The 24,688-nt window shown below is 34.3% G+C and overlaps 1 protein-coding gene across 2 annotated transcripts in view; it reads right to left on the bottom strand.

Annotated features, from left to right (window-relative positions):
- PPP4R3B (protein phosphatase 4 regulatory subunit 3B) overlaps positions 1 to 24,688 on the bottom strand; it is a 62,272-nt gene that overhangs the window by 24,620 nt on the left and 12,964 nt on the right. For both annotated transcript variants that reach the window (XM_090281313.1, XM_090281312.1), the window contains exons 3-9: positions 24,032 to 24,130; positions 21,639 to 22,262; positions 18,814 to 18,891; positions 17,654 to 17,770; positions 14,397 to 14,513; positions 2,955 to 3,086; positions 1,560 to 1,662 (exon numbers count right to left, since the gene is read on the bottom strand). In XM_090281313.1, coding sequence (XP_090137439.1) covers positions 1,560 to 1,662; positions 2,955 to 3,086; positions 14,397 to 14,513; positions 17,654 to 17,770; positions 18,814 to 18,891; positions 21,639 to 22,262; positions 24,032 to 24,130 — 1,270 coding nt within the window. The remainder of the gene's footprint in view (positions 1 to 1,559; positions 1,663 to 2,954; positions 3,087 to 14,396; positions 14,514 to 17,653; positions 17,771 to 18,813; positions 18,892 to 21,638; positions 22,263 to 24,031; positions 24,131 to 24,688) is intronic.

The following is a 24,688-nucleotide window of genomic DNA, read 5'->3' on the forward strand; positions in this document are numbered from 1 at the left end:
ACTGCAGAATAATGTGTACAATAGAAGTCAATGCATATAAAGTCTAAAAGCATGAAAAGTACACATGTCATAATAATACAGACTAACATACAGGAGACCAACTCCAAATTCAGCATTCCTTGAGAGATGGAGGTAGGTGGGGTGGAATTAAGAATGAGAGAGCCAAAAGGAAGTATACAGATGTATGTTAAACTATTATCTAAATATTTCTGTATGCTAGAAGTGTTTTATTTTAAAATGAATGATAAAAATGCATTTATTTTAATTTATATAAATGGAACCATTCTGCAATAAAATGTTTTGTGATGTTTTACCCATTCAACTTTACACTTTTGAGAACTAGTCGGATGATCAATATTCAATTATTTTAACTGCTATATAGTATTCCATTATATCCATATACCACACTTTAATTTTCCTACCATGATCAATGCAACAACATTCTTGTACCTGTCATACATATGTATAAATGTTCCCTAGGACATATACTCAGAAATGGAATATGATATGGATGTGCCCACTCTACAACTTTATTAATTTGGCAAACATTCTCTTAACTGATTCAGTAAATTAACCAACAATCTTGCAAAATACGTCCTACACATATCTTACTTCACAAGCTGATCAGAGTCAATGCTTTATTAGTTATATTTGGTTATATGATTATATTATTTAAATATTGCAGTTTGATGAAACACAGTAGATTTACAGAATACAGAAAGGTAATATAGAACTCAAAAAAAAAAAAAAACCCCAACAAAACAACAAAAAAACAAAACTGTCATCAAATCAGATGTACACAATTATGAATACTTAGCAGAAAGTATATAAAACCATAGTATGATTCTACACTCAGACTGCTTCAAAAATATCTTTAGGTTTTAACTCCACTTTTATAAACTGAAACCAGAAATTGTAGCTGAAGAATTATAGGTGTAGTTTATACAAGAAAGGTAATATGGAAATAAAAAAATACATTAAAAAAAGCCTTGACCTTGTACAAAAAAACAATCAAATGGCTCAGCATTTAGAATGAAATGCTTATAGTTTATTAGTTTTAATTATTCTCTGCTTTAACTCCATCTACTTGATCAACTCATCAGCTTCTGATCCTTATGTTATAAAATCAGAGAACTTTTACTGTGTTGACAGATTGTTCTCCAAAATTACAGTATCCCTGAATTTTCTTTTGACGTTTATTTATTTTTTGCACTTTTGTATTTTTTTTCCCTATTACCATTCTTGAATTTTCAAATGTAGGCAATATACTGTCTGGTCTTACTCTAGATATTAACTTGAACAATTTTGGGAACAATTTCCTTTTTCTGTTAATCGTTTATCTCTCTTCCTCAAGGTGTAATGCTTTTTGTCACATTTTCTATCATTCTCTAACAAAGACAGTCAGAAACAGGGGAAATCATGGTTTTATATTGCAGTTCAAATCTTTCAGGAGTAGCTTCTCCAGTCATATAAAGAACCAAGTAAACAGCCTCTTAGTTATAATACTTATTTCACTCTTTAAAAACAGAAATCATAAGCAGACAAGTAAGAGACCCTACCCTTTTCACATTTGTCTTCTGAAGTATTCGTCAAAAGTGGTGCCGTGAGGACATGCATACAATGGTTGTAGAAGAAATTCAGAAATTCACTTTTTTCTGTTTTCTGAAACATACCGAATTTAAAAAATACTTTGTTACCTTTTTGAATTAGTAAAACATCTTCAAGAATTAGCAACGTGGGTCATACACAAATAACAGATAATTTGAGATACTGTGAAAGAACAAAGAAACTAATTATATTCACCTTAATCTTACTTCAGAATTTAAAAATAAGATCTATTTCATATTACAAATAAAAATTAACGCAAGAAAAAGATCAGATAGTATTATAAAGTTTTTTGGAGGAAATTATTCAGAACAGCATTTTTCAAATATGCTGTGACCTGAAAAGCAGTGAACAATCAATCCATCAAGCAATGTGAGAGCAACCTAACTGCTTGATTTTTGATACTCCAAACTTCACAATGTATCCACATTTGAAAACCCACCAAATCAAGTTATCCAGCCACTAGAAACAGGATAGAATTTAAATCTTTTTTTTAAATTAAAAAATCTTATTACTTGGAAATTCAGAAAATAATGCCTTTTGATTTTCTAGGCTACTACTTTTTACACAACAGGACCCATAAACTTGTAATAATTTAAAAATAATATACATGTTCTCTAAAAATGAGGGAATTTTATAAGGCAAAAATATCCCATTATTTTGAGATGATCACTATTAACATATTGAGATAGTTCCTTAAGTCTTTTTTTCTTTTTAATGACTTCTTTTACTATACAGTTGAGACCATTCAGTGCATATTAATTTTCCCTTTATTATAATAACAACAAAATTTACCATTTAACCATTTTTTGTTTACAGTTCAGTAGTGTTAAGTATATTCACATTGTTGTATAATAATTTTTAAGAGGCTAACATACAGAGGCCAAGGGTCATAAACAGAAGTGCTACATTTCACTAAGATTTTACAGATTACAAAACTGTATTTTGTCCCAAGTGAACTGCTACAGGAATACCACTGCTACTTGAATATCGAGTAATCAAATACATATTTATTGTTTTTCAAAACTGTACACATTACTACAATTTTTATATTTACATATAAGTTATATATAATTATGTATTTAAACATCACCAACAACTGATGAAATGAAAACGTTTGTTTTGCCCTGGCTGGTGTAGCTCATTGTGTTGAGTGCCAGCCTGTGAACCAAAAGGTCGTTGGTTCGATTGCCAGTAGGGGCACATGCCTGCGTTGTGGGCAAGGTCCCCCGTTGGGGACATGTGAGAAGCAACCAACTGGTGTTTCTCTCACACATTGATGTTTCTTTCCCTCTCTTCCCCTCTCTCTAAAAATAAATAATATCTCATTTATCTGAGTAATTTCTTACATTAGTTGTAGCAAGCATGTTTTCTGGATCAATTAGAGTACGAAGAAGTCCCATTAACTGAACAGCACCTCCTAGCTCAGGATCCGTATCACAGATCATTTGTTCAATTACTACATTAATGAGAAGGATATCCTGAAAGAAAACGTTTCCATTAGACCTGGCTTGGAAATAGGAGAAACATACCAGCTGAAAGAGCAAAATCATAATCACACAGAAAAAAACCCCAAAGAATGAATGAACTTATTTAAGCTCTTTTTTTCCTATTTTTCAAAGTTTTATAAACACACTAGCATAAAAAAAAAAAAATTCCACTTAAAAAAAAAAGCAGAGCATGCTACAGCTTACAATACTATTAATATTGGAAGTGGAAAATAAAATTATTTACCATTAATTCTTGCTCAGTGGAGGTTCTAACAGATTCCCATTCTAGGTTTCAGTGTCAGGTATGAATTTAGAAGTTGAATAAACAAGCAAGATCCGACATCATGTGACCCCTCCACTCCCCAACAAAGCTTATCTCAGCTCTAACTAGATAATCCTTTCTAGCAAAAAAATCAGAAAAAATATAACTAAGTACACTGTTCTTCACAGGAGGTCAGTAGTCACACATGTGTTATATAATGATTTAATGCCAAATAGATTTATTGTTATATTAGTAACAAGCTCTTGGGTTTTAATATATAGACCTACAAAGCAGCCTGCAGATAAAAATTTTGCCTTCTGCTTGTATTTTTGAAGTAGAAACCTTGAGCATTAACTTAGGATACAAAGTGACTGTTCATATCAAAAAAAGTTTTGACATCAACTCAGTGGTTTTGAAAATACAAAAGGTAGTAACTTTTTTAGAAGGAGATGAAATAAGGGAACTACATGGAATGAAGATAAATGTCTAAAATTGGGAGAATTCTGGAAAGTAATAAATAGAAAGCTTCAGTATAAAGCACTTTGTATTATTATTTTGTTTTGCTAGGCCTTTCCAAACTTAATACACTGTTATACAAAAATAATATATCCCTGTGAAGCTGTTTTTGAACTTAATGCAATAAAGACCAACAAAACCACGTCACAGCAATTTAACTGCTTGAAATTAGAACACTATCTTCTACTATGTTTCCAAATTCGAACACCAGTGAATCAACTCTATCATGGTAGAGACAGAAGGAAATTTCTTCAAAGAGGAGCTATGAAATAAAATTCACAGAGCAACATTAATAATCCCAGATGCAAGCCTTATTTCAATTAGAGGAAAAAGAGCATATTATACATTAATCTACTGCTGTTCCTTATTCTGGTATGTTCAGCAAGGTATATCTAATATAAAATGTTAAGACATTACAAAGAGCTGTCAACCAATGATATTTCTTCAAAACAGTGCTATGTATAGCATTTAAAGTTCTGTCAATATGTATAACTTGGGATTCTAGCAGTTAAGTAAGGCCTCAGATAATGTGCTCAATTATATATAATCCTCTTAAGTTCATTCACTTAAAATTAGGCAGAAAAATAATAAATGATGAATTTAGGTTACATCTACATAAAAACATAGTGGAAAGAAAGACAAGATATAACGCATACACTGAAATGTCGTTTCAATACAGGCGTTAGCAAGAGTAGGTTTACAGTTGTATGTGAACAGTTTATTCTTGTGTTATTATTTATTAATTGGTGTACTATATTATTTGTAGTACAACTATGAACCTACTTTTGCCAACCCCATATTGTTTTACTTTATGGTGCTTCATAATTCATGCAGGCTTTCTTTTATTATTCTCAAGTTCACTGATTTTTTTCTTTTGCTTGATCCAGTCTACTGTCGAAGCTATTTATTGATTATATAAATATTCAGTTTAGTCATTATATTCTTCAGCTTCAGGATTTCCTTTGATTCTTTTTTATGGCTTCTATGTATTTGCTGAACTCGTTTTATGTATCATTTTCTTGATTTCATTTAGTCATCGAATTGTGTTTTCTTGTAGTTTACTGAACTTCTTCTTTAACACAATTATTTTGAATTCTTTGTTAGGCAGTTCAAAGTGCTCCATTTCAGGTGCACAGCATAATGGTTAGACAACTTTATAATTTACAAAGTGATGCCCCCCAATAATTCTAGTACGAGTTATTACAATGTTATTGACTATATTCCCTATGCTGTAGTTCTCCATTTTTTAAGGGTCGGTTACTGGAGCTTTATTTTGTTTCTTTGGTGGTGTCAAGTTTCCCCAATTCTTCATGATCTTTGTAGCTTTGCATTGGTGTCTGCATATCTTAAGAAGCAGTTAGCTTTTCCAGTCTTTACAGAGTAGCTTTGGCAAAGAAAGCCCTTTACCAGTGAACTTTGCCAGAAAGTTCTGACTGAGCCAGCAGGTGGGATGCGTTACTGGGGTATATGGACCAGCTAGTGAGACCTGTGCAGTGGTATTTGTTCTGAGCTTTTGAGAGATGATTCCTTCAACATTCTGGGAGAGGCCGACAGAAGTGATTCTCTTGGTTAGCCTCCTGAAAGGATGGGGATGTCAGACCCTCACTTTGTTCCCTCTCTTTCCCCCAAGGGAGAATTCATGGATCCAGGGGATTGCTCTGGGCCCTATGCTCTGTTGGCTTGGGAGAGGAATGACATAGGTAAATTAAAATTATCATTACCCCTTCAATACATTTTTTCTCATTTCTATGCGCCACTAAGGTGCTGTAACCTCTCCGGGATTATGAAAGTTTCATGGAGTATTCTCATCTGTTTATAGTCATTAAATTGAAGTTTTTGTTGGGAGGATAAGCGATGAAACTTCCTATTCAGCCATTTTACTGATGTTACTCCTGGTGTTACTGATTTTTGAAGCCAAATCCCTTGCTAAGTGATACATTAATTCCCTATTCTTTTTCCTTTCTCTCGTCACAGGTCAGGCCTTCTTTCTCAAGCCATCTGACTGCCACAATGCCACCAGAACTATCCTTCTAAAATAGAGAGCAGATCAAGACATTCCTTTACTAATGGCTACGAGATAAAAGATTCACTCAGACTGTGTATAGGTAGTAAATATTCCAGTCCTGTGCTGTCCATTACAATATCAATTTACCACATCAGGCTATTTAACCTTCATTTCAAGTGCTCTGTGGCCACAGTAGGGAGTGACTACCTTGTTGAATGGCTACAGAATAAATATTTCTGTCATTATAGAAATTGAACAGCACTCTTCGAAAGCCTATTACTGCAGCTTATTTTTAAAGAAGGGAAAAGGAAAAAACAGGATAGTAAATCTTAGACAAAGAGAAAAAAAGAGGCAGAAAAAAAGGGGCAAAAAGTGGGAATTTCTCACAGTCAATATGAAAGTCTTAAAACAAGTTGGTTTCTAAATCCTTGTGTCAGATGGCTTTATTTTTTTAATGTTCTGAAGTCTCATTTTATTGAATTATGAATAACTTTGAAAGAGGGTGAATCTACAAACAGTCCAATTCTTAATAAGGTCCAGTTATTTGCAATAAAATCTGCTCTGAAAATAAAAATTGAATCAGACTTCTGCTTCTGGCCAAGATGGAATGACAGAAACTAGATTTGTCTTTTAGCCAAAACAACAACAACAACAATAACAGGACAATATACAAGGTCAGTCCAGAAAAAGTCCAGCCACTGTTAATATAACAAGAATGGTTTGCATGACATCAGTGTAACCTGGCAGCCAAGGAGAGTGGACTGGAATGCGCATGTGTGACCAATAACGACTTCACTGTACTACGTCAGTGGGGATGGTAGACGCCATTGAGTGAGCATGTATGTTGTGTGGCTGTCACATTCAAAATGACTGAACAAGCTGAGCAACAAGTAAGCACCGAATTTTGCATTAAGCTTGAATGTTCCTCCACAGAAACTATCTGAATGATTCTGAAGGCTGCAGCTATTGGCAACTGGTGACTGACAGCTTCATCACAACAAATGCACCCACTCATACACCATGTCTCGTGCAGTTTTTTTTGCGAAACATCAAATCACCCAGGTGACTCAGCCTCTCCTATAGCCCAGATTTGGCACCCTGTGACTTCTGGCTTTTCCCAAAACTGAAGATATTTCAGATCATTGATGAAATTCAGCAAATACAACAGGGTAGCGGATGGCAAATGGGAGAGCTGTGTGAGGTCCCAAAGGTGACTACTTTGAAGGGGACTGAGGCGCCATTGCCGTATGTACAATGTTTCCTGTATCTTCTTCAATAAATGTCTCTATTTTTCATATTACATGGCTGGATACCTTCTGGACAGACTTTGTATATGAAACTACAATGGGCAATACAGTAGACATTAGCCAGTAAAAGACACTGAGAGATGGGGAAAAAAAGATGGGCCCTATGACATATGTTAAGTTCTATTATTATTATTATTATTTTAAATTGGATTCTGCCAAACTAAATAAAATCCAAGTTTTAAAATACTAGAATTAACCACAGATCCAGAGATTATGCTGCATAGAGCAGTACAGAGCAAGATGGTCTTATCCCAGAGGCACACTCAACTCAGTAAACAATTAAAATTAGTCTACTATAATGCATGACTAAATCCATCCAAAAGTAATAATGTGCTTTCAGTGATTACAAAGGTGCTAAGCAATATAATGAATAGTTGAACATTCATCAATAGTACCCGTATCATCAGCATTATCGATAAGTCTGTAAGGCATATCTCATTTTTTAATTAACACCATAGAAGAAGCCTTGTGAACAGAAGGAATAGTGAAATCTAAAGACCCGGCCTCTAAATGCAGTACTGCCAATAACTAGCTAAGTGACCCCATTAACTCTTCCATGCTTATTTCTCTAATGGCACAAGAGGACTGGAACAGAAGATCACCCAAGTTGGACCACTCTTTACTGGCATTAAAATACAACAAGTACAAATCCAATTTACCTTAATCTGCTTACCCAACAATGGCATTACTCAGGCTAGAAAATTCATGCTCAAGCAATTGCAGCAGAATAATGAAAATGTAAAACAAACTACTAGAAAACTCCATCAGATGTCAAACGGTAACTTGATCTAAAAATAAACCATTACAGAGTAACTCCAGTGAATTTATTCCAATGCTAGGGCACCAAAATTTGTTCTAGAGAACAGTCTTTTAAATTTAATCTTAACATATCCCCAAAACTCCCCTCTCCCATTAATGCCTGCTTATGCCTATGGTCTCTCTGTTTTACTTTTTTTAAAAGGTCTTTTTTTTAAGTATATTTTATTGATTATGCTATTATAGTTGTCTCAGTTTCTTCCCCTTGTCCCCCTGCACTTGGCACCCACCTTCCCTCCAGCAACTCCCCACCCCCTTAGTTCATGTCCAGGTGTCCCTGTGTCATGCATATACTGTAGGTTCTTTGGCTTCTCCATTTCCTTTACTATTCTTAACAACCCCCTCATCTATTTGGTACTTACCAATTATGCTTTTTAATACGTGTACCTTTTCCTACATTCTCCTCCTTCCCCCCTCCCAGGTGATAACCCTCCATATGATCTCCGTATCTATGATTCCTGTTCTGGTTGTTTGCTTAGTTTGTTTTGTTTTTTAGATTCAGTTGTTGATAGTTGTGAGTTTGTTGTCATTTATTTTGATTTTCTTCTCTTTCTCATATAAGTCCCTTCAACATTTCATATAACAAAACAAGGGCTTGGTGATGATGAACTCTTTTAGCTTTATCTTGTCTGGGAAGCACTTTATCTGCCCTTCCATTTTAAATGACAGCTTTGCTGGATACAGTAATCTTGGTTACTGTAGGCACTTGCTTTTCATCATTTTGAACACTTCTTGCCAGTCCCTTCTTGCCTCAAAGTTTGAGATATCAGCTGATAGTCTTAGGGGAACTCCTTTGTAGGTAACTCTGCTTTTCTCTTGCTGCTTCTGAGATTCTCTCTTTTATCTTGAGCCTTTGGCATTTTAATTATTATGTGTCTTGGTGTGGTCCTATTGGGGTCCAACTTGTCTGGGACTCTGCTTCCTGGACTTGTATGTCAATTTCCTCCATCAAATTAGGGAAGCTTTTTTTCATTATCTTTTGAAATAAGTTTTCAATTTCTTGCTATTTCTGTTCTCCTTCTGGCATCCCTTTGATTTGGATGTTGGCACTTTAGGAGATGTCCCAGAGTCTTCTAAGGCTTTCCTTGTTTTTTTGAGTGCTTATTTCTTCATTCTGTACTGATTGTTTATTTTTTCCTTATGTTTTAATTCATTGATTTGAATCCTGGCTTCCTTCCCTTCACTATTGGTTTCCTGTGTATCCTTCTTTATTTCACTTAGTGTAACCTCTACCTCTTCCCTTCTGCGACGATTGCCATACTCAGCGAGTTCTCCAAGCATCCTTATCACCAGTGTTTTGAACTTTGCATCTGATAGGTTGACTATCTCCATTTCGTTTAGTTTCCCTTCTGGAGTTTTGATCCACTGCTTCATTTGGGCCATATCTCTTTGTCTACTCAATTTGGCAGTTTCCCTGTGCCTGCTTCTGTGTGCCAGGTAGAGCTGCAGCACTTGTTACACTGAAAGGGGCGCGGTGATCTGTTTCATCGCTTTGTGGTGCAGTATGTGGGGGTGCAGTCAGAGAGGAAACTGCTACCTGCTGGGCACTCACTCCTTTTGTAGTTACTTCACCCACTCCCCATATGTGACTGACACCCCTCTAGCTGTTGCCCTGGTGGTGGTTCCCAGAGTGGGTGGGCTTGTGTACATTCTAGGACCATGAGGGCCCTCTAAACAGATTCTCCTAAGAGACAGACAGTATCCACTGCCCCAACACCCACTGGTTTTCACAGCCAGAAGCACTAAGGCTTTGTTTTCTCAGCACTGGAACCCTGGGCTGCTTGGTTTGGCCTGGGGCTGGGATAGCTCCCCAGGTATCCCACCCAGCTTTTATCTGCCACAGCTGAATATGGGACCTCCTGTTCCGCTGGCCACAGCCACTGCATTGCCACCACCACCTCGTCTCTGCCACACACATCTTCTCCTCCCCACGTCCCCATCTCTGTCCCTCCTACTCATTGGGATGAATATTTCTTTTTTAAAGCCTTGGTTGTCAGACTTCCATACAATTAGATTTTCTTGCAGTCCTGGTTGTTTTTCTGTTTTGAGGTTGTGATCCTTCTTATGGTTGTACAAGGAGGTGAAGCGTGTCTATCTATGCTTCCATCTTGGCCGGAGGTCCTGTTTTACTTTTTACACCTCCATAGTAGCTTCTGCAGTTATAACCTTTAAATGAGAACCAGCCTCTAAATGCCAGCATCATTTACCTGAAATGTTCTGAAAAAGGTCTAAGTTAGGGGTCAGCAACCTACAAAACTACCTCGCCAGTTGCCTATTTTGTACATTTACGGTAACATAGCCAAGCGTATTCATTTTTCAAACTATCTATGAATAGTTCTTACTACAGTAACAAGGTTAAGTAATTTTGACAAAGACCATGGGGCCCATAAAGTCTTATTTACCTTCAGGTTGTTTAGGAAAAGTCTGCACACCCCTCACCTAAATAGCAACATTTAAGTGGTGTAACTACAGTTTCTAGGAGATAGTTCAATGTTTTAATTATTTCTGAATCCAAGGTTTAGAGAAATGATACTCTCATTGGTTTCATCACTCTCCAACCATATACTATTCTTAGAAGCAAACACTTTTGCTTGAAAAGTATATTTAAGTGGGTTTAAAAATTTAGTTGTATTGAGAAGAGTAATTAGCAAGAAAGGGGAAGTTCTAGGTACCTACATATGGAATTCAGATATCCAGGGTAAAAAATGGCTGGCATCTCTATTTTCTGACTGAGAAAGATAGAGAACACAGTTTATTTCATTGCTTCTAAGACACAGTTCTTAAAAATTTTAACTTAATATTGAGATGCAGATTATAACCTATGGTATTAGTTACTATAAACCCAGTGGCAATCATGACAAAGTTATATGAAAATTTTACACTGACACTTTCTGGTAAGATTACGAAAATATTAGAAATCTGCGTATCTTCGATTCTATAAATATAGTAAATAAGAAGAGAAAGAAAGAATGGCAAGGGCACAAAGAATATTCTGAGATAGAATAAAAATAACTGATGAATGTTGTGGAAACATTTCCAGGTTAAAAAATATATATAAATGTAATAATTAAAAAATCATGTGCAAGCAATTTGCTCAGCAGCAACTTGAATGAAGACTGCAAATATTATTGAACTAATACTTCTTTCAATCCAATTTCACGTTAGAAGAAAGCAAGAATAGCTCCTCAAATTTGACAGAACTTAACGGTCTAAATCCTCACATTTGTGAAATGGCAAAACAGACTAGACAAAGAAAACTGAAACTTTTTTTTTAAATCCTCACCTAAGGACATTCTTTCTTGGCTTTTAGAGAGAGAGGAAGTGAGACAAGAAGGGTAAGAGAAAAACATTGATGTGAGAGAGAAATATCAATTGGTTGTTTCCGCACACGCCTGGACTGAGGACTGGACGTGCCAGGACCAGGGATAGGAAGTGCTAGGAACTGTAACCGAGGTAGGTACCCTGATTGGAAACCCAGAAACTTTCAGTTAGGGGAGGACACTTCAAACCACTGAGAAACACCAGCAAGGGCTGAAACACTTTTTTAAAGTTGGGGGAATTTCTTGACATGATGCATTGAACGAAATGTTACTTCATATAAATCCAAACTGTTGGAAACGAGACCAGAATTTTTCATTTTGTCTAGGCTAAAAAGGGCCTTACTGGGGCAACTGACAATATCTGAAATTAGGACTGCAGTTAAATAAGTAAAATTGTTAATTTCCTTATTTTGATAATTATTGTGTGGTTATGTATGTAGAGTTTTTAGTAGACACTGAAGTAAATAGGGATAAAGGGGTATTGTGTCATCATTTCTATATCTTATTTTTTAATGGTTCAAAACAAAATAATTTTACATATATAAATGTGTATATACAAATATGAGCAAAGAAAGAGAATAAAGCAAATGAGATACAAAATTTTAGTAATTGAGGAATTCGAGTGAAGTGCATATGAGAGTTCTTTGTACTATTATAACTTTTCTGTAAATTTAAAATTACTTTAAAATAATAAGTTAAAAAAAGATGTAATTTTAAGAAATAAAATGTGATATGTTTCATACAAAATACTGAACAGTCGACTAATCCACAGGGATTAACTTATGTATTTTTAAAACTTCTTATTGTGGCAAATTTCCCTCTCTAGAATTAATCTATAAATATTTCGGTATTAATATTTAAAAGCTTTGTAAAAGTCCTATAAAAATAAAAGTAAGAAATACTTAAAAAATAAACCCAACAACTATACTTAAATACAAAAAATAAAAATAACCTCAATGCATTTATCATATGTAAAAAATTAACATATGAATTTATTCCTAAGTGAGAAATACACTGAAAATACTTGCTAAAATAAGAAGTTCAGTAATAGCTGTATTATTTATCCACTCAGAGTCTAAGGTAACTTTTACTGGCTGTTTCAAAGGGTATTAGCATAAAAACATGTAAAATCTGTGGCAATAACAAAAAAGCAAGCAATTATTGCTAAATCTACCTTTACAGCTTGGATAGAAATAATGACTACAGTAAGAAATGTTAGTATTTCCTAGTATTTCAACACATGTTAATATTGTAGTCCACGCTCCTAAAACCAAATCTGTTCCATAGTATTAGAAAGAACTTGCGCTTGAATGCTCTGCATTTATTTTAAAAGAACATCAAAATGTCAACTGCTCACTGAATACACACATAAGTTATTTCTTTTTTCTTTTTAAAGACTGCCACCAACCCAATACAGACTTCAGTATAAAGGATCCTTTATTTTGAAAATTAAAAATAAATATAATTGATCCTCTTTTGTGGGCTAAGGATTATTTTAAGGCAACAAATATTTTAAATTGTAAATTTTTTAGATATCAGAAAATTTAGGGAAATGAAAGGCATTGAACACAGTGATTATAAGAAAAAGAAAATTTGAGAAAGAAAATTAAAAAAAAATTGAATCTCCTGGGATGAGAGAAAGGGACTTTTTATAGACAAAAATCAGTAACTGCTTCTCTAAGTCACATGTATCAATTAAATGTAAACAAGAAAGTAGTTCTACATAATAAATGAACAAACAAATAGAAATTGACTCTTAAATACAGAAAACAGACTGATGGCTGCCAGAGAAGGGTTGGGCGACTGGGTGAAAAGGTAAAAGGATTAAGAAGTACAAATTGGTAGTTACAAAGCAGTCACAGGGATATAAAGTACAGAATAGGGAATATAGTTAATAATAGTGTAATAACTATGTATGGAGCCAACTGGGTACTAAAAATGGGGGAGACACTTTGTAAAGTACATGATTAGCTAACCTCTATACTGTACATCTGCAACTAGTACAAAATAATACTGACTGTAAACTGTAATTGAAAAATTAAAAATAAATTGTTCTAATAAAAAAAAAAAACGTTAAAAATTCCTAAAGTCAGAAGCTTACTCTTCTAACGGTATGAGAGATGTTATGATAAATGCCTCTAACTATACATATCACTAACGATGGAACACTGAGTACTAATTTCACAATTACCTTTTATAGAAGATGACACTAAGATAATATCGACAGTGAGATAAACCAGGTATTTATTCTTTAAAGTCAGATTAGCATTACTTGTGTTTAAAAAATCCTTATAAGACACTTAACATAAAATATGTCTTTTATTTCTTTTCAATTGCCTAAACATGTGTACCATTAGCCCAAACTGATTCTAAATAAAATTACTTTAAAAAACACTGGAAATAGATGCAAAAATGTAAGTTAAGAGTTCAAGCACAAAACATATAAAATAACTGTAATTTAGTTCAATTACAACTCATATAAGGAACAGATTATCACTGGGATTCAAAACCTTTAAGAAGGGACATAATTATATTTTAGTTATTTTCTACTTAACACTAAAATATATTTAATATAAGAAAGATTATTTAAAATTTCAGCAATATGTTCATTTTGTCTTAAAAATAGTATAAGGGAAAGTGTAAATATTTCTGTAGTGGGGAAACACAACATTGGTCTCATTATTAAACATTCATCCTCACTAAAAAATCCCCCAGACATCTGAACACAGTGAAAGTAATTTCTTAGTTATACTAGGTTAAGTGCCTGACCTATGGGCTTGAAATAATATTTCATTAGCACTTGAAATGTATTTTAAGACCAGCATGTAAGAATCTTATGATAAATCTATATCAATACTAGTTTGAATATGCTTTAAAAACAACAACAATCCCATTGCCAAATGAATATAATGCAAATCAAATGGCACATATTCTGGGCTTGCCAAAGTCACAAATTATCAAAACTTTATTATTTTGCTTCATAAAAGATTAAGATAATGGCCATGCCTTTACTCTCAAGTTTGAAAACACTACTCTACAGGTAATTTACATAGAACTAGAGTATTTATTACTTACATCATCACTCTGCTGGGCTTCTTGCATTACAAATTCTCGGACCATGGATGGACTAAATTCTACTAAATAAGAAAATATATCTGTAGCAGCTGATCTGACTTGCAAATCATCCATGCCCTGATAAAAGGAAAATTAGGTTAGAGATTGTTAACAAACGTTATGCTAGTGTTTTCCTTTTCCCCAAATCTATGAGCACCATTAACATTTTGGATTTAATTGTAATGAAATCAAAATATATAACTTCTCTATCCTCTTATTCCTTTCCTTTTACAAATATTAAAAACTTTTAGGCAGTTCAATATTAGTTTCTACCACCACAAAAATAAATACTCAAGAGAATTTAAATACAGACATTATTACAGGATTATAAAGCAGTGCTTTTCAAACGTTGAATCACGTTTTTTTTTGGGGGGGGGAGGATTATTGATTTATATATATGCAAAAATTTAAGGTTTCAAAACCTTCGAGAATCTGTTTTTGGTCCTGGATTTGCCTGGTACTTTATACCTTAGTAACTGGTTCTCTCTTATAATTTCCCTATTTAATAGAGGAAGCTTTTGAAAACACTTTGGGTATTTTTACTCTTTTCCACAGCTTAAGTTTTCCAAGGCAGTGATTCTGAATGCTTTGTCCCTTTCCACATGTGAAGAATACATGATTCATAAATTACAAAATCTTCAGGTGATTCTGAAAACATTCTATGACTCAGCAGTTCTCCAAGTGTTGTCCAGGGAATCCTGGCGAGGAGTCTAAGACTCTTCAGGAAGTGTATGAGAGTAAAACTGTTTTCTTTTTTTTTTTTTTTTCAGATTTAATGTGTTTTATTGATTAAAATATTACATTTGTGCCAATTTCCCTTCCCTCTGCTCCCCTCCACCCGGTGGCCCCCCTCCCTCCAGTTGTCCCCCCCTTTTAGATTATGTCCATTAGTTGTGCATACAGTTCCTCCCAACCTCTCTCCGTCTATTCCATTCCCTCCTACCATGATCCCCAATTCCTATATCATCTCCCTCCCTCTCCCCACTCCCCCTCCCTGTTGACCTCCCCCCAATATGCTTCCCGTACCCACAGTTCCTTTTCCACTCTCGTTGCCTGTTTAGTTTGCCTTTGTTTCATCTCCCTAGCTTCTGTTTTTTTAAACCAGTCCCTTTAACATCTCATATAACAGTGGTTTGGATCTAATGAACTCTTTCAGTTTTATTTTGTCCTGGAAACACTTTCTCTGTCCTTCTATTCTGAATGACAATTTCGCTGGATAGAGTATTCGTGGTTGTAGGTTTTGGATTTTCATTACTTTGAATATTTCTTGCCAGTCCCTTCTTGCCTGTAGGGTCTCCCTTGAGAAGTCAGCTGATAGTCTAATTGGGACCCCTTTGTACATAATTCTTTTCTTCTCTCTTGCTGCTTTTAAGATTCTCTCTTTATCTTTAATTTTTGACATTTTGATTATAATGTGTCTTGGAGTGGTTCTCCCTGGGTCCAGTCTCTTGGGAACTCTCCTTGCTTCCTGGACCTGCAGGTCTATTCCCTTCCCCAAGTCTGGGAAGTTCTCCTTTATTGTATTTTCACTCAATTTTTCAAGTTCTAGTTCATCTTCCTCACTCTCTGGCAAACCAATGATTCTTATGTTGGGCCTTTTATAGCTGTCCCAGAGGTTTCTGATCCTCTCATTGTTGCTTCCCATTTCCTCTCTCTGCATTGGTTGACTGCTTGTTCCTTCTCCATATTCCAGTTTGTTGAAATGAACTCTGGATTTTTTTCCCTCACCATCTGTCTCGTATGTGGTTTTGTTCCTTTCGTTATGAATGTTTTTCGCTTCTTTCTTATCTTTTTCCTGCTCTTTTGTGAATTCTGTAAGCCACCTGATAACAATGGCCCAGAACTGAGCCTCTGACAGGTTTCTTATCTGTTCATCTGTCAGGTTCTCTATCTGATGCCTGGTGAGCTGTGTCACCGGGATTTCTATAGTTGTCTGCCTCATTTTGACAGATGCGTTTTGTTTTCTTGGGCCGGCTGTATGGGGCAGTGCCTGTGTACGCGTCACAAGTCAGCGACCGGCGCCTGTCTGTGACCTATTTCGCAGCCCTGTGGTGCTTTCTTTGGGGGCGGGGGTCCAAGATGGATTCACACAGTTATTCAGCTAGGAGACCGGGATCCGTCCTCCCGCTCCCCTGGGCCTCACTGTTCAAGGCGATGAGGTGGCTGCTCTCCTCAGCGCTGGGGTCCCGCACTGCCAGGGGCCCGACCGCAGCCGGGATTTCTTGCCGCCCCGCAGCGGTCTCAGGTGCGATCGCAAACAGCGCTGCCCTCTTTAACTCTTACCTGCCCAAATGGCACCGCTGGTTTATAACTTCAAATGTTGGGCTTCCGTGTAGTTTTATTTTCTGGAATTTCTAGTTATCCTTTGTTTTGAAGTAGTTGTATTCCTCTCTAGTTGTAGAGGGAGACCTAGCGTGTCCGTCTAAGCCTCCATCTTGGCCGGAAGTCTCAAAACTGTTTTCTTAATAATAAATAATACTAGGGCATTACTGACCCTTTTCACTCTCAGTCTATCAAAGTATAGTTTGGTTTTTCAAGAGGTTACATGACATGTGATATAACAACAAGTGAATGCACAAGCTGCGATGAGACTCCAGCTATTTTCTACTAAATCAGACATTAAAGAGATTGGCAAAAAATGTGAAACAATACCATTCTTCTAATTATATATTTTTAGTTTTGGAAAAATTCTTTTTCATAAAAGTTATATTAGTTAACATGTAATGGGTTATTATTTTAAAATAAGTTAATACTTTAAAAATTTCTCAATTTTAACTTTTATATAATAAATACCAATGGATAAAACTCATAAACAAATTATGTGTGAGAATCACTGCCCTAACTCCATATTGCAGCATGAGCCCCTTTGATTCGGTATGCCCTCATTCTACTCAATGGTCTTAAAAGGAAAGATATTTTATTAGTTTCTATGAAACATACTTAGTATTCCTACAGAGGAGAAAATCTTGTAAAGACATGCAGGAATTTTTATTCATCTGAAATCATATTATATGCAAGGGATTATATATTAATATTATAAATTTAAGTTAATAAAAACCTGAAGGTTGAAAACACTTGCAGTAATTCACTATGAAGAGAACCATAACTTAAATTATAAAAAATCACTATGCATTACTCTAATAAATACTTTCTATCCATAATATAAATCTATTACAAATTCACAATATCAAAAACATAAAGAAAAGCTGTATAATTACCATTACAATTTCAAGAGCAGGAAGAATCCCCAACTTTGCCAAAGTTTTGAAAAATGCATCCCTGTTCTGAGGTTGTAATGTCTGAGAAAATGCACAGAATTCCTTGAAAAAATTAACCTGTAATGTTAGAAAGTACAGTGAGACACTAACATACAGAAACGTAAACTTATGGCACATTGTAATGTGATCAACAACAGTGTGGAAATCACTCTTCTAAGGACTTTGATTTTTCAGGGTATCCTGGCTCCTCAAAACCTACATTGAAGAACACATTAGAAACTAGCATCCCATTAAAAGTAAGCCTTGCTTGAAGAATTAACTCTAAAAACATTATGGTGTACACATTATATGTGGAGTCTAAGAAGGTATGTATATATGTGTTACACACACACATACACATACATGCACACTTATATATTTTATTCTCTATTTATGAGTAAGGTGTAAAAGCTCCATGTAATGTGAATATTCTGAATCAGAGCACACATTTTCACAGAAACCATGTTATAATAAACAGTGGATGGGTTTCCGTAGAGCCCTGAAAGCATGATTCACGTTTTAAGAATTAAAAAGGACATTACAGATTCCTTAGTATAGAGGACTAATTTTATAAAGAAGAAAAGTGAATAGGCTATTAATAAGTAACTACATCAAAAGTGACTTGGCTGATTTAAAGTTACTGCTGGTAAACAGCAACATTATTCTCTTTCCCCAAAGCTCAAAAAAGCAATTATAAACATATTCATTAGAAGAAAACATTTCCAAGAAGCAATTATTTACCACTTATTTAAGAAGCATTCTCCTTACCACTTGTTTAAAAAGAAAAGCATCTCTATAACGTGAGTATCTACAACCAAGAAAATGCATGAGTTTGTAGTTCTGTCCTAACATAAATCACATACCTGATTTTGGGATTTGTAAGGTACACAATTTCCCTCACAGCGGGGTGAACCCACATCAAAATATCTTAAGAAATTTCTAAAGTATATAAAACAATAAGCTTAAGAAACTTTAAGAATAATCATTTATAAGTATATATCTTTCATCTCATACTAATGATAAACATTCTCTCTTAAGTTAACAAATTCAATATTAAAAGCCTGTGTGCCAAAAGAGTAAGTGCTCTTTAAGGGTCGGAATTTCAAGAAGAAATAACTTACCAATTCACGTCGTTTATCATCATCTGTAGCCTCATCTGTTAATTGTGCAAAAACTTCAGACAAAAATTTTTCATCTTCCTACGTGAGAAAAAATGTTAATTTTCATATTACCATTAATTACTATGAAATATTAGAAGTATAAAGTTATACTTATTTATATGATACAAATTATAATAATTCCAGGGTACTTTTATATAATAATTTTCAAAATTTTACTATACCTTTCACTATCAAGTTATACATACATTAATATTTCATTTAACCAGAAACCTCAACTATAAAAAAACTTTTGGAAAACAGAAATAAATGTTCTAAACGTCATGTATAAACATTTATTTACTTTAACTTAGAGTCTCTTTGGCTCCCTGTTGAGGTCTATTCACTCTTAATTCAAGCAAGTAAGACAATTCAAACAAATCAGACAATTCAAACAAGTTTAAAGATCTCATTGTCAGTCCACAGCAGATTAAAAATTTAAATTACAAATATGAGTAAAGGAGACTGAATTCTGGTAGCAACAGATTAAAAAGCCTTTTAAAAACACAATAATTCATAAAACATAATAATCTAGAAATTTTGGTGTAGAGCAGTGATTGTCAACTGGTGTGCTGAGGCAGGTATACTGGTGTGTCACAAGAATTCTTAAAACATGCAATAGTTGGCTGTTTAGTTAGGGGCACTGACCTTTTTGCCCTAGGATTGTCAAATGAAAAACATGACAACAGCCAACAGTACAATAGCTGTCCGCTGTGAATGAATCAAAATCATACCTATTTTTTGTCGTATCCCCCCACAACAAGCGTATATATTTTGGTGTGCTACAGAATATGAGTAATTACTTTATGCATGACATGAGATGAAAAAGGCTGAAAAGAATCTTACATATCTTGGGGTCCCCAAGGATACAACTAGATGACAAAATACTACTACCAATTGCTTTTCATACTGATGAATCTAAAGCTTTAGGAAATGAGCCTTTGGAAGACAATGGCCATAAGCTAAATTACTTTCTTCTCAAACACTGTTGAAAATAGTATTTTGCATCATGGCTGGCACATAGGAGATAATCAAGCGGTAAGCCCCAAACAACAGGTATCTGGTTATTTCATCAGATGCATCTCACGGACCAGAAATGAATGAGAATTTTCTTTTTAAGCTACATTTGATTTATATAATTATAGCCTTCACAAATAAACCTATGACAAAATATATAAACGACATACAAAGTGTTAAAATATTTATAAATCAGTTTGCATAATTTATCTTTTAAAACATAAAAGCACACTAATTTACTATTATGGTTTTGGCAACCCTCTGAAGTCAAAAGCATTCATTTGAAAGCTATATTTTAGCTTCTGTCACTGGGTCCTTTACATCGACTATATTGACTGTGGGTCTATTTCCCATCTCCTGAGACTGAAACTTTTTTTCTCTATGGAAGTAAAATGCCACCCTGAACTGTACAGTATGATTTTTAAAAAGCAGGTCCCATATATTGTAAATGAAATGTAACGTTTAAGTATAACTTCCCTCACACTTATTACTGTGGAATAATGAAAAACTGCTGGGTCAAAGAATAATCTGGAAAAGTAAATGCTATATACAAAGTAAAGCAACAACAACAGAATGGTGAATAATTGTTGGAAGAATAATATGGAATCTCATAACTAAGTACTAAGTCAGAGATTCTCAGCTTTTTGGTCTCAGGACTCCTCTAAACTCTTAAGAGCTTTCATTATGTGGGTTCTATTTATCAATATTTATTATACTTAAAACAGACATTTAAAAACATTTATCAGTTTTAAAAGTAAGCTATTAGTTTATGTATTTTTATAAGAACGATATGACCCAAAATTTAAAAAATTTATAAAGAATGGCTCTGGTTTACATTTTTTGCAATTCTCTTTAATATTTGGTTTGACAGAGGACAGCTAGATTCTCATATCGTCAGCATTCAGTCTGTTGTAATGTATTGCTTTGGTTGAAATATAATGAAGAAAGTGTAGTCTTACACTGACATGAAGTTGGAAAGAGAAAACCTCACAGACCTCCCTAAAAGGGGTCCAGGGACCCCGAGTGGTCCATAGATCACATTTGAGAACCACCATACTAAATATACAGGCGCTGCCCAATAAACTTAGTGACACATAGGGAAATAACAAAGATGGAAATAGAAAACTGTGCAGACAGTATACTATCACCACAAGTAAAGAAAACTCTTCAAAGTCATGTTTACTATACTGTTAGGGTATAAAAGATTAACATGATAAACATGATGTAAAATTTCTATTTTACAACTCAAGGAGACAGAACAAAATCAACCTCACACAGCAAATCATCTGACTAATTATCATTTCTGGAAAATGAATGCCTATTTCTCAATCCTGGCTGCACATTTTAATTATTGGGGAACTCATACATATCCCAATCATAACTAAGTCTCACAAAATGAAATAAAAGATAATTTAAAAATAGCTGCTCCTGTTTGGGATAATGAAAACATTCTGAAAATGGATGAAGATGACAAGTGCATAACACTGTGAATGTACTTAATGTTATAAATCGCACACTTAATGGTTAAAATGGTAAATTTTATGTTATGTATGCTCTACTAAATTTTTAAAGAGGAAACAAGTAAAAAAATAACATCACAGAACACTTAAAAATACAAAAGGTCAAATTAAGAAATGATTCTCCTTCAGAAAGCCATGAGATAAAGTAAACAAAAGAAATCTTTCAAAAAGAAGAAATTATCAGCAGCTTGAACTATTAAGGAAACGAAACATCTGAAAACAGAATTGTGAAGAACAGTTTAATTTAGTTACCTGCAACATGCTGACTATCTCAACTTTGTTGAAGAAAATAAAAGATGTCAGAGTAGAAAGAAAATTCTCCTCAAAAACGGATGGCGTAGGCAAAATTATATCCTGAATGTACTGTACCCTGTAGGTCTGATGTATTTTTTGCCTAAGTTCGGAGTCTGTTATTGGTATAACTTCCTTAAACTTTGCAGTTTTGGTTAGGAATTCTCTATGCCTTTTTGGTTGAGCCAAAGCAGGGTCATATTCAAGGCATCCCACAACATCCATGATACATTCATCAGAAAACATTACTTCAAATAGAGTTGCCTTATTTAGGAATAAGATTCCTCTAATAATTTCATACAAATGGTGCAAGCCTTCAGTGTTTTCTAGGTTCTCACAAGCTTGAAACAGCTGCAGTAGTTTTTTAATATAGCCTTCATTTTCCAAGGCCAGAGCCAGCTTTTCCCTACGGATAGGTGAGGAGAGCACTGAGGTAACTAAGTCAGCAATCTCTTCAAGTTTATTGAGTTCACATGTAGGCAGGTCAATCAGGTGACTGGTTTCAGGCATTTCTTCAAATCGTTCTTCTTCTGATTCATCAATGAGGTCCTGTGTGACTTCCACTGATGGGTCCTTACCTTGAACCTAAAAATATGCAAGTACAGCTGGTTACCTTAAAATATAAAAGAATTCAAAATTTTGGAAATCAAATAATTGACCACTGAGTTTAAGTAAAAATACCTTGCAAAAAATGAGTACTAGTGATAATAGTCACTTAATTCAAAGTGAAGTCTAGAGGAGGAAAAGACACCCAGTTTAGAGTCAATTATTTGAGCCTAAGTTACTAAATACAGATCATTTCACCTCTAAATTAATTTCACTTTACAGAAATCTTTGCAAGCATAAAATTCTATCTTAATCCTTACAGAGCACAAGGGAAAAAAAAAGGATAAAAATTAGGACCTTCTTACCATCACCATCAAATTTCCTGGTTAAAATAGGCAAAACTAAAGGTGAAATAATAAAACAATTTGTATTATATTTTGTGCATATTGTACAAATTAAAGCAAATTATATTTACTAGTGTTTTCAACTGTTCATAAACTGACATTCTTCTATTTAAAATGGATACTAATAATACTCCAGCAATACATGATGCATATAAACTATGAAGTAGGAAAAAAAAGAAACCATCTACTCCCAGTTAAAAAAAGTTTAGTCATTTAGAGCCACACGTCAAATAAGTTTTATATGTAATCTGAAGGTTTGTACTACCCTGTCTTAGGCCATTTCATTACACTGTGTGGCACAATTACTGGGAAAACCAAGGTGAAAAAAAATGACTGCAGTCAGATGCATAAAACTATTCAAGAATATCCTGTGATAAGCATCAGAAGAGGGAAGGCCCTGGCCAGATAGCTCAGCTGGTTAGAGCAGCATCCCAATATGCCTAGGTTGCAGGTTCAATCCTGGTCAGGGACATACAAGAAGCAACCTATGAATTTATAAATACGTGGAACAACAAATCGATGTTCCCCTACCTTTTCTTTCTCTCTCTAAAAACAATCACTGGAGAGGAAAGCTGATGTTAAGTGAAAATGACAGTAGTCAAAAAACACTAATAAAATTATCACACTAGGCAACCACTGAAATATCTCAGTGGTTAAACTGTTATAATTAATTTAAAATTCCATTTACTGTCACAGTGAAGATTCACTTAAGGAGACATAACTCTTAAATATAATATAGAATTCTGAATGGGATCCTGGAACAGAAAAAAAAGCACTGGGTTTTTAAGCTGAGGAGATCTGAGTAAAGAATGGACTTTAGCCAATAATAACAATGAATAATAAATGTTTAACTGACAAGTGTATTATACAGGTGCTAATAATAGGAGAAAAGGAGGGATGGTGTCAGGAAAGGGAGTATATAAAAACTATTTTCTGCTAATATTTTATGTAAATCTGAAACTTCAAAAATAAAATTAAAAAAAATTCCAGTTATCTGCGTTACCACTTATTCTATATCCTATAAGTTCTTCACGAGTTAAAATCAAGCACTTCTGATCATTAGTGTCTGGTGCAAAGTATTCATGAATGTTAGGCAAATAGGTGACCAAATATAAAATATCTAAAAGCCTTAGAACATAATTATTTTATTTTTGGATTTGAAAGACCTTGACATTTTACAGGGCATTAAAATCTGAAGTGATAAACAAAATTATGATAATTAAATTTTTTTTAAGTAAAATAGTTTGCTGTAAAATATAAAATGAATTTCCAGATTAGGTTACCAAAATCTCACATGAAGACATTCTCTCTCCAAATTATAATACATACCTTTTAGGTAAAAAAAAACAAAAAATCAAGAATGCATACAAATATAAGTTAAGTATTATTCAAAGACACTCTTACCTGACAGATTTTTTCCCAGATCTCATCACAACCAGCTTTTTCCTGAAAACTTAGAGCCAGATCATAGTTTTCAGCTTCTGACCAAACAATTAATGTATCCTGTTTAAAAACAAAGATTTCTATATCATCACACTTGAAAAGAAATAATTACAGGTATAAATTAAAATCGAAAGGACAGAATACAGCATAGCAATGACAAATGCCCTCCCATAAGTGTAGTTAATGTACACACAATGACATCATATTAACTATTTTGTTACGCTCTGAAACTTCAGTAATATACTGGCAATAAAATAGCTTTGGCACTAAAAATGACATTGAGCAATTTTCTAAAACAAAAGACTAAAACAGGTTAGCAGTTTAATTATTCTTGGCTAACCTGTAAGTAGACATTCTAGTCATCTGCTTCCTATTGTTTTCAGAAAGTCAGCTGTTCCACACACTAACCACTTACAAGTTTGTTTTTCCCCTGAAGCCAGTTGTCAACTGGTTGCAAATAGGCTAATAGCTGAAAATATCTGAAGGTTAAAGCACTAACTCAGGTTATGACCTTTCCTCAGTTCCCAAGTTGTCTAAGATCCCTCCTCAAAACAGCTTCATAAACAGTGATCTCTGAAACATTTTTAACTGTGCCTCAAATTACTTATATATCATATA

The sequence above is a fragment of the Furipterus horrens genome, unplaced genomic scaffold (assembly GCF_987537825.1).
Source record: "Furipterus horrens unplaced genomic scaffold, mFurHor1.1.pri manual_scaffold_6, whole genome shotgun sequence".
In the NCBI taxonomy this organism is placed as follows: Eukaryota; Metazoa; Chordata; class Mammalia; order Chiroptera; family Furipteridae; genus Furipterus; species Furipterus horrens.